General features: G+C 41.3%; 1 protein-coding gene across 1 annotated transcript in view; it reads right to left on the reverse strand.

The window, feature by feature from the left end:
* Positions 1 to 14,499, reverse strand: part of LOC140369454 (disintegrin and metalloproteinase domain-containing protein 12-like) — a 153,168-nt gene that overhangs the window by 28,988 nt on the left and 109,681 nt on the right. The window contains exons 11-15 of the mRNA XM_072456802.1: positions 6,620 to 6,797; positions 3,877 to 3,966; positions 3,200 to 3,395; positions 2,477 to 2,585; positions 1,137 to 1,335 (exon numbers count right to left, since the gene is read on the reverse strand). Coding sequence (XP_072312903.1) covers positions 1,137 to 1,335; positions 2,477 to 2,585; positions 3,200 to 3,395; positions 3,877 to 3,966; positions 6,620 to 6,797 — 772 coding nt within the window. The remainder of the gene's footprint in view (positions 1 to 1,136; positions 1,336 to 2,476; positions 2,586 to 3,199; positions 3,396 to 3,876; positions 3,967 to 6,619; positions 6,798 to 14,499) is intronic.

Raw genomic sequence — 14,499 nt, forward strand, 5'->3', positions numbered from 1 at the left:
CAACCAGGTCTGAACCAGGACTAAACTAGGACTAGACTAGTACCAACCAGGTCTGAACCAGGACTAAACTAGGACTAGACTAGTACCAACCAGGTCTGAACCAGGACTAAACTAGGACTAGACTAGTACCAACCAGGTCTGAACCAGGACTAAACTAGGACTAGACTAGTACCAACCAGGTCTGAACCAGGACTAAACTAGGACTAGACTAGTACCAACCAGGTCTGAACCAGGACTAAACTAGGACTAGACTAGTACCAACCAGGTCTGAACCAGGACTAAACTAGGACTAGACTAGTACCAACCAGGTCTGAACCAGGACTAAACTAGGACTAGACTAGTACCAACCAGGTCTGAACCAGGACTAAACTAGGACTAGACTAGTACCAACCAGGTCTGAACCAGGACTAAACTAGGACAAGACTAGTACCAACCAGGTCTGAACCAGGACTAAACTAGGACTAGACTAGTACCAACCAGGTCTGAACCAGGACTAAACTAGGACTAGACTAGTACCAACCAGGTCTGAACCAGGACTAAACTAGGACTAGACTAGTACCAACCAGGTCTGAACCAGGACTAAACTAGGACTAGACTAGTACCAACCAGGTCTGAACCAGGACTAAACTAGGACAAGACTAGTACCAACCAGGTCTGAACCAGGACTAAACTAGGACTAGACTAGTACCAACCAGGTCTGAACCAGGACTAAACCTGAATAAAAAAAGGTCTAAAGCAGAATTAAACCAGGTCTAAACTAGTATTAACCCAGGATTAAACATGTAAACAACATTATTTTCTTGCTGGTTTATGTTGAACAGCCCTGAATTCAAACATTTAATCTTGATGATACTTTTAAATTTCTCAAACCACTTTATGCTGCATTATTCATGTATTCCACGATCGTCATGACGACACATCAACGCTGAAGCACAAAAAAAAAAAGTCTATTTTGCATAATATGTGTCCTTTAAAGCTAGAAACTCGGATACAAGCTCTGAACAACTTTGACTTTTTCAAACTATTTTTAAACTGCAAAACATGAATACAGCCGCGGCGGTGGAAGAAAACATGAATAATGTATGTTGTAGGTTATTAAATACACAAATCCATAATAAACTGTATATTCTTCGTACCATGCCGCTGCCACACTTGGTCCCGGTCAGTACCAGTCCCGGGTCGGGCATGTCGTCCCCCAGGTACACGTGCGTCCCGCGGCACAGGATCCGGCCCCCTCCCTGCTGCGGGATGTTGGTCTCTATGGAAACCGCATTGGTGCCGATGACGGGCCGGTTGGCTCCGCCCTGACACTGGACTTTACCGCACTTGGCGTCGCTGAGGGCGGAGAAAACGCGGAGGAGCAATTTGTGAATAAAGGTGAGTAATCTGGTTTAGTTTGAACTATTACCGTATTTTTTGGACTATAAGTTGCACCTTTTTTCACAGTTTTGGCCGGGGTGCGACTTATACTTATATTTATACTTATATACTTATATACTTATATTTATACTTATATACTTATATTTATACTTATATACTTATACTCCGGAGCAACTTATATGAGAAATGATTTGTTATTTTCAAACTTGCAACTGCATTTCATACTCCAGTGCGACTTATATATGTTTTTTTCTTCTCTATTATGCATTTTTTGGCTGGTGCGACTTATACTCCAGTGCGACTTATATATGTTTTTTTCTTCTCTATTATGCATTTTTTGGCTGGTGCGACTTATACTCCAGTGCGACTTATATATGTTTTTTTCTTCTCTATTATGCATTTTTAGGCTGGTGCGACTTATACTCCAGTGCGACTTATATATGTTTTTTTCTTCTCTATTATGCATTTTTTGGCTGGTGCGACTTATACTCCAGTGCGACTTATATATGTTTTTTCTTCTCTATTATGCATTTTCTGGCTGGTGCGACTTATACTCCAGTGCGACTTATAGTCCAGAAAATATGGTATATTAATAAATTAAAAAAATATACAGATGCAATTTAACCACAATTTTTACAGCACATATAATACAAGTGGGAATATTATTGAATGATTCATAATATTGTTAATTTTGTTTTGAAGATATGCAATATTTTGATATAAAGCTGATGTATTTTGCTTTATTTTTTAATTAATTACAAAACGAGCTGATTAGAAATAAAAATGGGGGGAAATGTGTGTTGCAAACTTCAAAATAAGTCTATAATACGTCTTTTTCTCATTTGGTTTGTACATATTTACTTATGTTTTATGTATTTTTTAACATATTTTACTCGTGCTTGTTTTGTACGGCACTTTAGAGACATTATGTGTGTAAAATGTGCCGTACAAATACAGTTGGATTGGATTAGATCGGCTATAAAGTGACATTTCTTTACCTTTTTGTGTCATTTTACAGTCCTATACAAAAATACACAAAAAGCAAACAGACAGTTTTAGTGCGTTGCTCCTCACGGTTTTTAAATCCCGGTCTTACCGCGGCTCACATTTGGCGAACAGCCCCTTGTTGTCTTTGCCGCAGTTGCCGTAGGGATCTCCCGCCGAGTTCACCCTCTCGAAGCAGATGCCCGGCGCCGCTTTGGCCCCTGGCAACACATCCAGGTCATTAGAAATCTGGACATCATCGCGCCGCCATCGACAGAAGCCGTTAGTGCAAATGTACGCCGTAAACCGCTACGTGTCATTCTCGACAACGCTAATGGCCAATAATGACATAATGGACGCTGTGTTTAGCAAGACAATGGCAATTCAAAGGGTTAATGGTGATAACGCTGTGGCGAGAGCGGCTGGGATTGTACCGTATTTTCCGGAATTTTTCGCACCCTTTTTTCATAGTTTTGGGTGCTACTTATATATATTTATACTTATATACTTATACTTTGTTTTTTCACACTTGAAACCGCATTTCATACTCCAGTGCGACTTATATATGTTTTTTTCTTCTCTATCATGCATTTTTTGGCTGGTGCGACTTATACTCCAGTGCGACTTATATATGTTTTTTTCTTCTCTATTATGCATTTTTTGGCTGGTGCGACTTATACTCCAGTGCGACTTATTATGTTTTTTTCTTCTATATTATGTATTTTTGGCTGGTGCGACTTATACTCCGGAAAATAAAGTCCAAAAGTCTTGCTAGACATTTCAAAAAGCAGTTTGTCGCCCCCTGGTGTTAAGACGGACGGGTTTGGCTCCTGACCTGGCCCCCACAGCGTGATGCACTGCTGCTCGTGGGTCTGGCAGATGCCGTTGTAGCAGTGCCCGTCCACGCTGAGGCAGGCGTGGCCGTCGTGCAGGTAGACGTTGGCGGGGCAGTGGGGGCTCGTCCCGGTGCAGAACTCCGGCAGGTCGCAGGAGTTACTGGACTCGCGGCACGACGTTCCCGCTGGCTTCAACTGTCGACGGGAAACACTTAGAACGGATTTAGAGGCCAGGACCGTCCCCAGGAACATAGGGAATCACAACTTATCAAACTTTAATCTTAAAAGAAATGGCGTGATTGGAAACAACAATGTAATTCATTATTTTGACGACGTCCACGTTAGCTTTTTAATCAAATATACTTCTCACAAACTTCTTTTGATAGTATAAGAAGGTAGAAAGTGTAGATATTTCCAATAAATGTCCATGTTTTATCTGATGAGTTGGATTAAACAGAAGATGAAGAACACTGCTTACATTTTAAAGAGCATAAGGGATCGTCTCAAAATAGGTTGAAGCTGAAAAAGACAAAATATTTTATAATAGAGAGAGACTAAATTTTTTTCGACTTTTTCAGCTTCAACCTATTTTGAGACGATCCCTAAGACAATGTACTATTCTTTATCAGTTGAAAGAATGCTGTAACATTGAGTCAGTGGTGTCATTGTTCAGTACCTGGCAGCCGTGGCAGCACTGCCCGTGGGCGCACACGGCCTCCCCTTTAAGCGTGCACGTGGTGGCATTACAGCACGGGTTCACGCACTCCTGCAACAGAGGAGGACGCCGCATATGTACACGAGAGAGAGTGAGACAAGAGAGACACGAGGCAAATAAACCCACGACACGGCGACGCGCGACATCCGGGAAAACACACGGAACAAACACGGGATTTACGGGAATAGAAGTGTCAGTCCAGCCGCGCGGTGTGAACACGTATTTCTGTAAAATAACTGAGTAAAGGTTCATTTTTGTATCATAGTTAAATAGGATTACGTTTAAAAATATACTGTAGATGTTTGAAATAAAAGATAACATTAGTAACAATTAAAATCAAAATACAAAATACACAAAGAGATGGGTTTGGCTTGAGTTCATTCTGAAAAATAAAAATAATAATAAAATAATAGTAATAGTTATGATTCTGATGATAATAATAATAATGATAATAATAATAATTTTAATAATAATAAAATAATAGCAATACATCATCATATGATGATGATAATAATAATAAAGAATAGTAATACGTATGATGATAATAAGGATAATAATGATAATATTAATACAATAATAATAATAATACTTATGATGATGATGATAATAATGATGATAATAATAATAATTTTAATATTAAAATAATAGCAATACTTATGATGATGATAATAATAAAAAAGAATAGTAATACGTATGATGATAATAAGGATAATAATGATAATAATAATACAATAATAATAATACTTATGATGATGATGATGAGGATGATGATGATAATAATAATGATGATAATAATAATAATAAAAATAAAATAATAGTAATACTTATGATGATGATAATAATAATAATAAACAGTAAGATGAATTGTAATACAGTTCATGTACATTGTATAAACAGTACAGTTATTAATGTGTTTATTCAAATTGTTGACATTTAAATCATTTGAACGTTTGAAAAAGCTACAATCATTACTATAAGTCAGAAACTGGTGGCAGTTGATAGTCATCATTATATCCAGTTAAATAGTAATAACATATATGTATACATCAAAAGTCTGACCACATTACAGGCATTTTATTTGCTCTCAAAACTAATTACACGCTTCTTTGTTCGTTTTAATTGCAAAACCCCGTCGTAAAAAGCGACAAAAACTCACCGCTCATTTCCCCCTCGTACCTTGTTGCATAATTTAAATCTCCCACACTTTTCACACTCCATAACCCGGTCGCCCGCCTCCTGCGCCCACGCCTCCTCCCGTGGCTGTGACTAACCGCTTCTCAACTGTAAACCAGGCGCTGCATTTGAATAATGCGCCGAGTGTCATTGTGAGACTGTCAGCAAACACCGGCTCTGGGAGAATTGCATTACGCGCCGACACAATGGAGTTTATTTGCATTCGCTCGTATCTCCCGCCTCGGCTTTTGTGACAGAAAATAAATGTTTTCTTGGATTACGGGAGTTTGGTGGTCTAAGCTTTTTTTCCGGGGATGACAGAGGAAGTATTTCATTTTGTGTGTTTGCTCGTGCCGCTGTCGGGGGATAAACTATGGCTCGCGCTTCTTATCTGCGCTTGTTGTTTTTCAGGAAATAGACAGGAAGAAAAGAGGCAGGAAGCGTAATATAGTGAAAATGTGCACTGCGAAAGTCAAGCTGCTGGTTTAAAGTGTTAAAGAAGTACTGCTAATCACATGTTGACATAAGAAAAAATGAAATACGCATGAAAAATATGACTAAAAGCTAAAAGTTAAGCCTTTTTGAGTCTTAAAAAAACAGGGGCTTTAGGTCATTTGCAGAATATACCAAAATCCCTACATCAAAAATACTTTATCTACATAAACGTGCTGCTTCTCAGTGTAATTTGTCTTGATTTAGGTGTAAAATGCCACCACTGAAGTAACTGGTGGGTTTAGCTCAGCGGGTAAAGCGCTAATGCTAATGTAAGCGCACACTTGTGGTAATAAATGCAATTTTAAATGCTTTGAAGAACAATTTATGGACTTCAAAACAGCACAGACGAACTCCACATCTGTGTTTTTGACTCGGCAAATCTGAGAAATTGTTGAAAACGTTTTTTTCCCCCTGAGGCTCAGAGAAGGAACGGAGAGCACGAGCTCGCTAACGGGAGCTACGAAACAAGCTCGCTAACGGGAGCTACGAAACAAGCTCGGTAACGGGAGCTACGAAACGAGCTCGCTAACGGGAGCTATGAAACGAGAGCTACGAAACAAGCTCGCTAACGGGAGCTACAATACAAGCTCGCTAACGGGAGCTACGAAACAAGCTCGCTAACGGGAGCTACGAAATGAGCTCGCTAACGGGAGCTACGATACAAGCTCGCTAACAGGAGCGACGATACGAGCTCGCTAACGGGAGATACGAAACAAGCGTGAACGGAGCACAGCAAACTGTTTGTGAAAAAGGGTTATTATTCATCTATTTTGCGAACGTTTCCTTCACACTGAACCGACAGAAACGTTGGAGCAGGCGAATAAGTGAAGCTCTTCCACAATATTCAGGTTATTATCCAGTTTTATTAGACTATCTCTCTGCTTCATTTGATTTCGCGACTGATTCTGCTGAAAATCCTGCAAACCACACTTCATCATCGCCACCGCCGCCCGATTACCCCCCAGGACCCCCTCCCTCCCGCCGCCCCCCCAGAGTGTTAAACGAAGCCCCGGCGAGTTGCGCGTTGGCCTCCCACCTCCGGCTCGCCGCAGTCGCACTCCTCGCCCTCCTCCACGTAGCCGTTGCCGCACTTCTGGCCCCCGTAGAGCACTTTGATCTCGGGCATGTTGAAGAGGCACATGCCCACGCCCTTCTCCAGACTGGCGGACAGGTCCTTCTTACTGCAGCTGCTGAAGACGGTGGGGAACGGGAACCTGCGCGACAGAAGCAGGGGATGAAACGCTGGTGTTTTGGGGTCTGATTGGGACGTCAAGGTCGTTAACGTCAATTGTGATTGTTCAGATCACGATACGACTAAAGAGGAACGATCAGGACCATTTGAGAAGCGAAATTGGGTCTTTTCAATTCGATCCACAGTCCGAAGAAGACAACTAAATCGAGTTTTTATCCAGCTGTTTTTGTCGCATTCACTTTATTTTGTCAAGTTTGATTCCGTAAAGTTGGGCACAAACTTGAGGAATAGGAAATATTTCACAGTTTTTATCACAGTAATTGTTAATACTTCCTCACAATAATCAGAACACAAACATTTGATTTTGTGGATTCACTTCTTGTTGCTAATACATCTTCTGTTAAATGTTAGAAGATTAGTTTAAACCATAAATACATCAGTATGAAGAGAGGACTATGTGACGTCTCCATGGAAATACTCCAGTTTAACGTAGTATGAATGTGTAGAGCCTCTTTGAGCGTCTAGAAAAGTGCTATTTAAGACACATTTAGTATTATTATTACTCGAAACGCAGTTTATTTGAACAGAAACGATGCGCTTTAATCTCCCTTCTGTTTACAATACTATACTCAGGCCGTGGCAGAGCTCAAGCATCAAGAAATCATTTTGCAGTTTTGAACGGAAAACTAGCAGAGAATATAATGTAAAGTAAGTACGGTAAGTCGCCTTTATTTGTGTAGTGCTTTTCAGACATTTACCGTATTTTCTGGATTATAAGTCGCACCATTTTTCATAGTTTTGTCTGGGGTGCGACTTATACTTCGGAGCGACTTGTATATGATATTATTCGTTATTTTCACACTGACAACCACAAGAGGGCGCTCTAGGCTCTAAGCGACGCAGAAGAAGAATCTGCGCTTCCTCTTCCTCTGGAGTTTGTGGAGTTGGAGTATAAAAATAAAAATAAATAAAAATAAATACAATAAAAATACAATGATCGGTAACAAGTAAACAACCACCTATAAAACACAAAAATTAAAAATAGTTTGACGTCTACGGAAACGGCAGTCGCGCTCACAACACGGCCCCACTTCTCCGCGACGCAATCAGAGCTAATTGTTGCTAATCACAAAGTCAATTAAGCACGAGAGCCGAGCAGCCTCTTCAAACGCACTCTATCACCACAGAACTGCGACGGTCTGAGGCGCGGCGGAGGAGCGCTCCCGATAACACGTATTTTATGAGTCAAACTCCAGCTGCGAGGGAAGAAACGGTCTGAATTTGCCTGTGAATGGCGTTGTTTTTGTACAGTGGCGTGTCCCGCAGCGGGAGGTGGCGCCCCGGGAGGTTTCAAACAGACCTCATGCGGTTTTAAAGTGTTTTTCTTAGCATTTCGTGATAACTATAGCGCGCTCAGAAGCTGCTCACTGTCAATGTGCCGTCTGGTTTTCGTACAGTATTTTTGCACATCAAATAAAGTGATATAATATGTCAAATTTGATTGCAGTGCCAAGAAAAGGCTCGATGGTGATTTTTGTGGCACGATGAGAATAAAAACAGACAATTTAATGCAATTTTAATACTAAATAATAGTAGTGATTTTAGTGGTTTCATTAATATTATAATGTGGTTTTATTCTAGTTCGGATACAAATCAAGACCTTTCTAAATCTACTTAAAGGTTACATTTATGTCCGATTTATGTTAATACTTGTACAATTTTGTTGTATTGATTTGTTTTAGTATTAATCAGTACATTTTTTGTCATCCCTCCTTCATGTAATACGTATTTTACTATGAGATGTGATTAAATAAAAATACAAGTTATAAGTTGCACCTTTTTTCATCGTTTTGGCCGGGGTGCGACTTATACTTAAATTTATACTTATATACTTATACTCCGGAGCCACTTATATGTGATATTATTTGTTATTTTCACATTTGCAACTGCATTTCATACTCCAGTGCGACTTATATATGTTTTTTCTTCTCTGTAATGCATTTTTTGGCTGGTGCGACTTATACTCCAGAAAATACGGTAATAATAACACATTATGCGACTACCTCTAGAGTCCACCACCCGCTTGTCTCCATGGTGATGTTATTGCTTTGCCTGGAATGTTTTACAGGTCAGATCTGCGGAGAGGCGATAGCTTTGGAACATACTTCTGGCGACAGGGAAAAAGCCCATCACAAAGAACTGGATGACACGACGATCGACGATTCAGGACCGACGGCAAAAACCACGTACTGGAAATGGAAGAACAAATCACGAACCGACTTCACTTGGAAACTGGACGGATTTGACAGAAACTGGACGAAATGAGACGTTTGTTTTGGACGCCTTAACCTTTCTTTTCCTTGGATGTTCCATATTCCTAATTTCTTTGTTTCAATTTTACCCAATTTGCTTTTCACTGGCTCCGCCCTTGTTTTTGCTTGTTTTGAGTATTTTTAATTTAGAAAATAAGAAAAATAAAAAAATAAGAAAAAGAACATTCTGAAAGTAAGAATGCATGTTTTTCTGCATATTTTACCAAGCCATAAGATAAGATAAGATAAGATATTCCTTTATTGTCCCACATGGGGAAATTTCATTGGTGCAACGCAGGTAGATACAGAGGTAGATACAGAAGAACAGATCACTTATAGGAAGTCTGAAAAACACTTTCAGTAGAAGATCTCCTATAAATAAATAAAAACTCCCATAGACAAATAAATACATAAATACCATTGCATGTGATCCCGACAGTAATTGCACATGAATATGTGTCACGACAGCACATAGATTGCACATGAATTTCACAGTAATTGCACATGAATTTCACAGTAATTGCACATATGACAGAATTGCACATCAGTATTAGGTTAGGTCAGTATTGCGACGGGATAACGTGACGATCTCCGGGTAAGACGACTGTTCTCCGCAGTTTCATGAGTTCCTCCTTTGTGGAAACGCGGTACGGCGCCGGCCGGGGGGCGGGGCCGGAGCCGGGGGGCGGGGCCGGAGCCGGGGGGCGGGGCCGGAGCCGGGGGGCGGGGCCGGAGCCGGGGGGCTCAGAGCCAAGACACATCGCAACGACACGACGAAAACACTCAATCCAGCCGAATAAAGTCAAAACAAGTTAATTTAAAGCGAATAGTGCACCTTTAAACCCTTAAAAACGTGATTAACCATATTTTCCGGACTATAAGTTGCCCAAAAAATTCATAATAGAGAAGAAAAAAACATACATTAGTCACACTGAAGTATGAAAATGCAGTTGCAAGCGTGAAAATAACAAATAATATCACATATAAGTCGCTCTGGAGTATAAGTATAAAAGTATAAATATAAGTATAAGTCGCACTCCGGCCAAAACTATGAAAAAAGGTGCTTACTGGAAAACACGGTAATCATTCTTGCATAAAGGCGTTTTATCTGCATGATTATTGACACAAATCTGTTGTTTAGTCACAAAACAAAGAACACACATGTTCTTGTTTTTAGCACCTCATGGGTCTGTTTCAGTGTTTCGAAGGCGTGGCCCTGCGTTTGAATGGACTGATCCGGCCGCTCTTATGTCATTTTCCTCCGCCGCTTGCATTTCCTTCACACGTGGAGGTCTCGCCGGACCCCCGAGCCTCAATCCCCCACCAACGTTACGACAGGTTGAGTCGGGGCGACGCTTGTGCCGTGGATTTGTAATGAAATGAGAAAATGTGGGAAAGCCGTAGCACCCGTTATAATTGCTCACTGACTTTTTGCCTTGTGCGGGCCCCTGAGGGAGAGAACCCTCTACGGGGAAGCGTCTGACCGCCGCTGAGGGCCGGTCCGGAGGAAAACAATCCGAGAACTCGCCGGCGCAGCAGAAAGAAGCGCTCACTCACGACGTGTATGGAAAACTGAAAAAAACTAGCAACTGAAACCGAATGTTCAAAATGCGGCGCGGGAACTGCCAATGAGGTGTGTCGTGTCCCAGTACCACGCCCGGAGACGCCCAGGTCCTGCTCCTGACCTCACGATTCCCTGACCCTCGCTTCTGTTTCTGTTGTGTAGTGAGAAAAGAAACATTTGAGACATTTGAAGACTAAAGGCCAGTTCATACTTCATACGACGCAAGAAGTTTGTTCATTTAGACCGTCTGCAAGAACAAGAGCCCGCCCCCTGTGATCCCCAACAACAGTTTCCATGCCGTTGCTATGGAGACGATTGTCGCGGTTGATATCGTTTAGCCCAGTGTTTCTCAAACTGTTTTTCTGGTGACCCACTGTCTCTAATTGGTCAGATGTGCAGATGAAGCAGCCGACACGGAGCGACTGCGGTTTTATTACAATCAGTCACATGTTCACAGAGAAACGAGCCAAACGAGCCAAAACGAGCCAAATGAGCCAAACGAGCCAAACGAGCCAAACGAGCCAAAACGAGGAACTGAATTTAGATTTACATTGGGGGCCGGGAGAGGGGGGCGGGGCATGGATGGGGCAACGCTACGTCTCATCACTCAAAATACACTTTTAGCATTAACAGTTCTGAGAATAAGAACGTGTTTTATTATGTGTAAGTTTGACAATTAAAGGTTTAGCCAATCAGAGCCTGGTTGAAGAACAGTCGATGTTTGAACCAGCTGAGAACTGACAGCCCGAGAGGCACGACGTCGCGCTTCTTCTGGCCTTAATGCGGGTCAGCGCAGCAGTCCGGGGGTGTGCGCTTCAGGCTCCCGTGGCTCTGCTGCCGCCGGCCCTCGTTCATGGAGCACAAGTCCAGTTTATAATGAGAGATGTGTAAAGAAACAACGCTCCGAGGCGGCATTTCAACATCACCTATTTTGTTTGATTTTTTTTAATGTTGGGAATACATTGAAAAACCGGAAATCAAACAATGTTGTTGCTCAGCTCTTTCTTTGCCTGTGAATGAGGCCATGACAAACATCTACCACAGGGGGCGCTGTTGAATGCCACAGTCAGTGGTTCAGACCATCACCATATGGGCTGAGTAACTACTGAGTGATGTGCAGAACGACATCTAAATATTATACTAAATATATAATTATCCACAACAATAGTTCCTTACGGACATGATATCTAAAGTTTAATATATATAAGTTTATCTATTTATAATGATTCTTAAATCAGTTCAAGCAGAGGTAAGACTTTAAAATCATGGAGGAACTTCCTGGATCACAACTTGTGAAAAAAAAAAAAAACGTTATAGTTTTTGTTCATGAAACTAAAAATATAAAAATGTAAATGTTCTCATTAGTTATACTTTGTCGTATTGTGCCATTTTTTATTATTTATTTCGTCCTGCTCTCTCTCTCTTTTTTTTTTTTTTTTTAAATAAACAAATAGAATTTTTATTTTATATTTCCATTTGATCTTTGGACTAAAAATACACTGTAAAAAGAAGATTTGGAGCACGGTTTCATAAATGTAATTAGCCTCTTTACATAACGTGGTACTGACGGTCGGCTCCGGACAGTGAGGAAAATGACTCATGCGCCCCCTGGAGGTCGATCGGCACAACGTTTATCTTTTATCTTTTCCGTCTCCACCTGTTTTTAACGAGATGCGGCGCGGAAATGAACGACTCGTCTCCGCTCTGCCCCGCGTGGACGTCTGAGCGGGACGAGGAGATAATGGGCGGGTTTAAACGTGGCATTTAGCAGCCGATGACGCCGCGGCGACTGAAGCGGCGCCAGGCCCGGTTCAGACGGAGGTACGGCACGGGCACATCTGGGCCTCACCGGGACGTCCCATTCAGACCAGCGTTGATCTCGTGGGAATCTAACCCGCCCACGTCTCCGCCCCCGAACCGGAGTCCTGGAGTGACTCTGGGTTCAGGCTCGGTGACTGGTTCATATGAGGACTTCAGGGGTGAACGGGGAATAAAGGGTTTTTAAAGCCTTTTATTTAATGAAACAGGGCTTTGGTTTATAGTTTGAACATATTACTTTAAACCAACAGAGCAGCCGGATAAGATCGTTCGGGAACAGGCCTGACATAAGACACTCACAACTATATCAACAGTTATAAACTCAGTGTAAAAAGAACTGAAAGTGAAAGTGACGTGTGGCAGGTTTTTACATTTTTCTCATTTTGACTTTATTTGGTGTATTTAAACCTGTTGTAAAAATACATTATAGTTTTACCCCAGTCGAGCAGGTATTTGTGGAGAAAACGTTGAAAAAGGGACACCATGGACATTCATTCCAGTTTATGCAGAATTTACACAGAATAAATCAAATTTTTAAACATAATTCAACAAAATAAAGGGGCATATATATTTTTATTTGTTAAAGTAAAAAAACATTGTGACATTAGATGAGTTTTGGCCCACTGCTTGCTGGGTAATTTCCTAGTGTAATGTCATAAATTACAAACAGGAAGTGAAATTATAAACCTTAAAAATGTGCTATTGTGGGATAAGATTTGTACAAATTTTTCAGCAAATTTTTTCAAGTATAAAACTTCACTGCATTTTAGTTCATCGATTCGTCCGACCAGTAGGGGGCGCTTCAAGTAAAGCATTGATTACACGCAGCCCGTTGGGAGTCCCAGGCCTATTAGCGCGGCCTGTGATCTGCGCTAACGTAACCACGACGCCGTGAAATGCTGCAGGCTTTGAACCCCTCACCGGCCCAGCTCGACGACAGCGCGGGGGTAACAACAACAGATAAAACACGCCGGACATGAATTAAATATTAGCTGTTCAGACGTGTGAAACGGAGCTTTGTTTTGACACTGGTAAAAGTTCAAATCTGCGGAAACGACCGGCTGATGGAGCTGGACACAAGCAACACAATCAGGTCATACTTGTACAGAATGTGTACTTTAAAGCGGGTTTAGAGCGTGAACTGTCTGTAATGTCTGTGTCTCTGTGTTGGCCCTGTGACAAGTTGGCCACTGTCCAGGGTGTACCCCGCCTAAGGCCCGAAGTCACTGGGATAGGCTCCAGTCACCCGCGACCCCGAAAGGGAACAAGCGGTAGAAAATGGATGGATGGATGGACAAGAAAATACAAGAAAATGTCTTTTTGAATGAAAGATTTTAGATTTTGGAGTACCGTATTTTCTGGACTATAAGTCGTAGTATAAGTCGCACCAGCTAAAAAATGCATAATAGAGAAGAAAAAAACATATATAAGTCGCACTGGAGTATAAGTCGCACCAGCCAAAAAATGCATAACAGAGAAGAAAAAAACATATATATGTCGCACTGGAGTATAAGTCGCACCAGCCAAAAAATGCATAACAGAGAAGAAAAAAACATATATAAGTCGCACTGGAGTATAAGTCGCATTTTTGGGGGAAATGTATTTGATAAAATCCAAGAACAGACATTTCATCTTGAAAAGCAGTTTAAAATTATAACAGATTGGAGAACATGGTGAACAGGTGTACGTATGCTAACGCTAACACCTTCAGCTAACTTCTTCTGCAGTGTTATCTTCAAATGTGTGAAAAACATTAGGCGCAGAGATGACGCAACAACTTTGACAAGACAAAACCCTAACAATGGACACGGCGTCATGTTCCAGAGAAAGAGCCGTCCAACTGTCACCAGAAAATGTGTGTATTTCGTCACATTTTGGCGTCGCAGCCCAAAGACTTCCACAAAACTCAAACTTCATTATCTACAATTGACTGGAGACGTCTTTGACCCGTTTGGTTTCTTTAGCTTTTAAAAAAATAACAATTTGTGTCCTTTTGGCGGCAGGAAAAAAAAGAAGGTGGACACGGAAAT

Source organism: Eucyclogobius newberryi, unplaced genomic scaffold (assembly GCF_026437365.1).
Source record: "Eucyclogobius newberryi isolate DKJ021-1_F unplaced genomic scaffold, fEucNew1.0.hap1 SCAF_20, whole genome shotgun sequence".
NCBI classification, from domain to species: domain Eukaryota; kingdom Metazoa; phylum Chordata; class Actinopteri; order Gobiiformes; family Gobiidae; genus Eucyclogobius; species Eucyclogobius newberryi.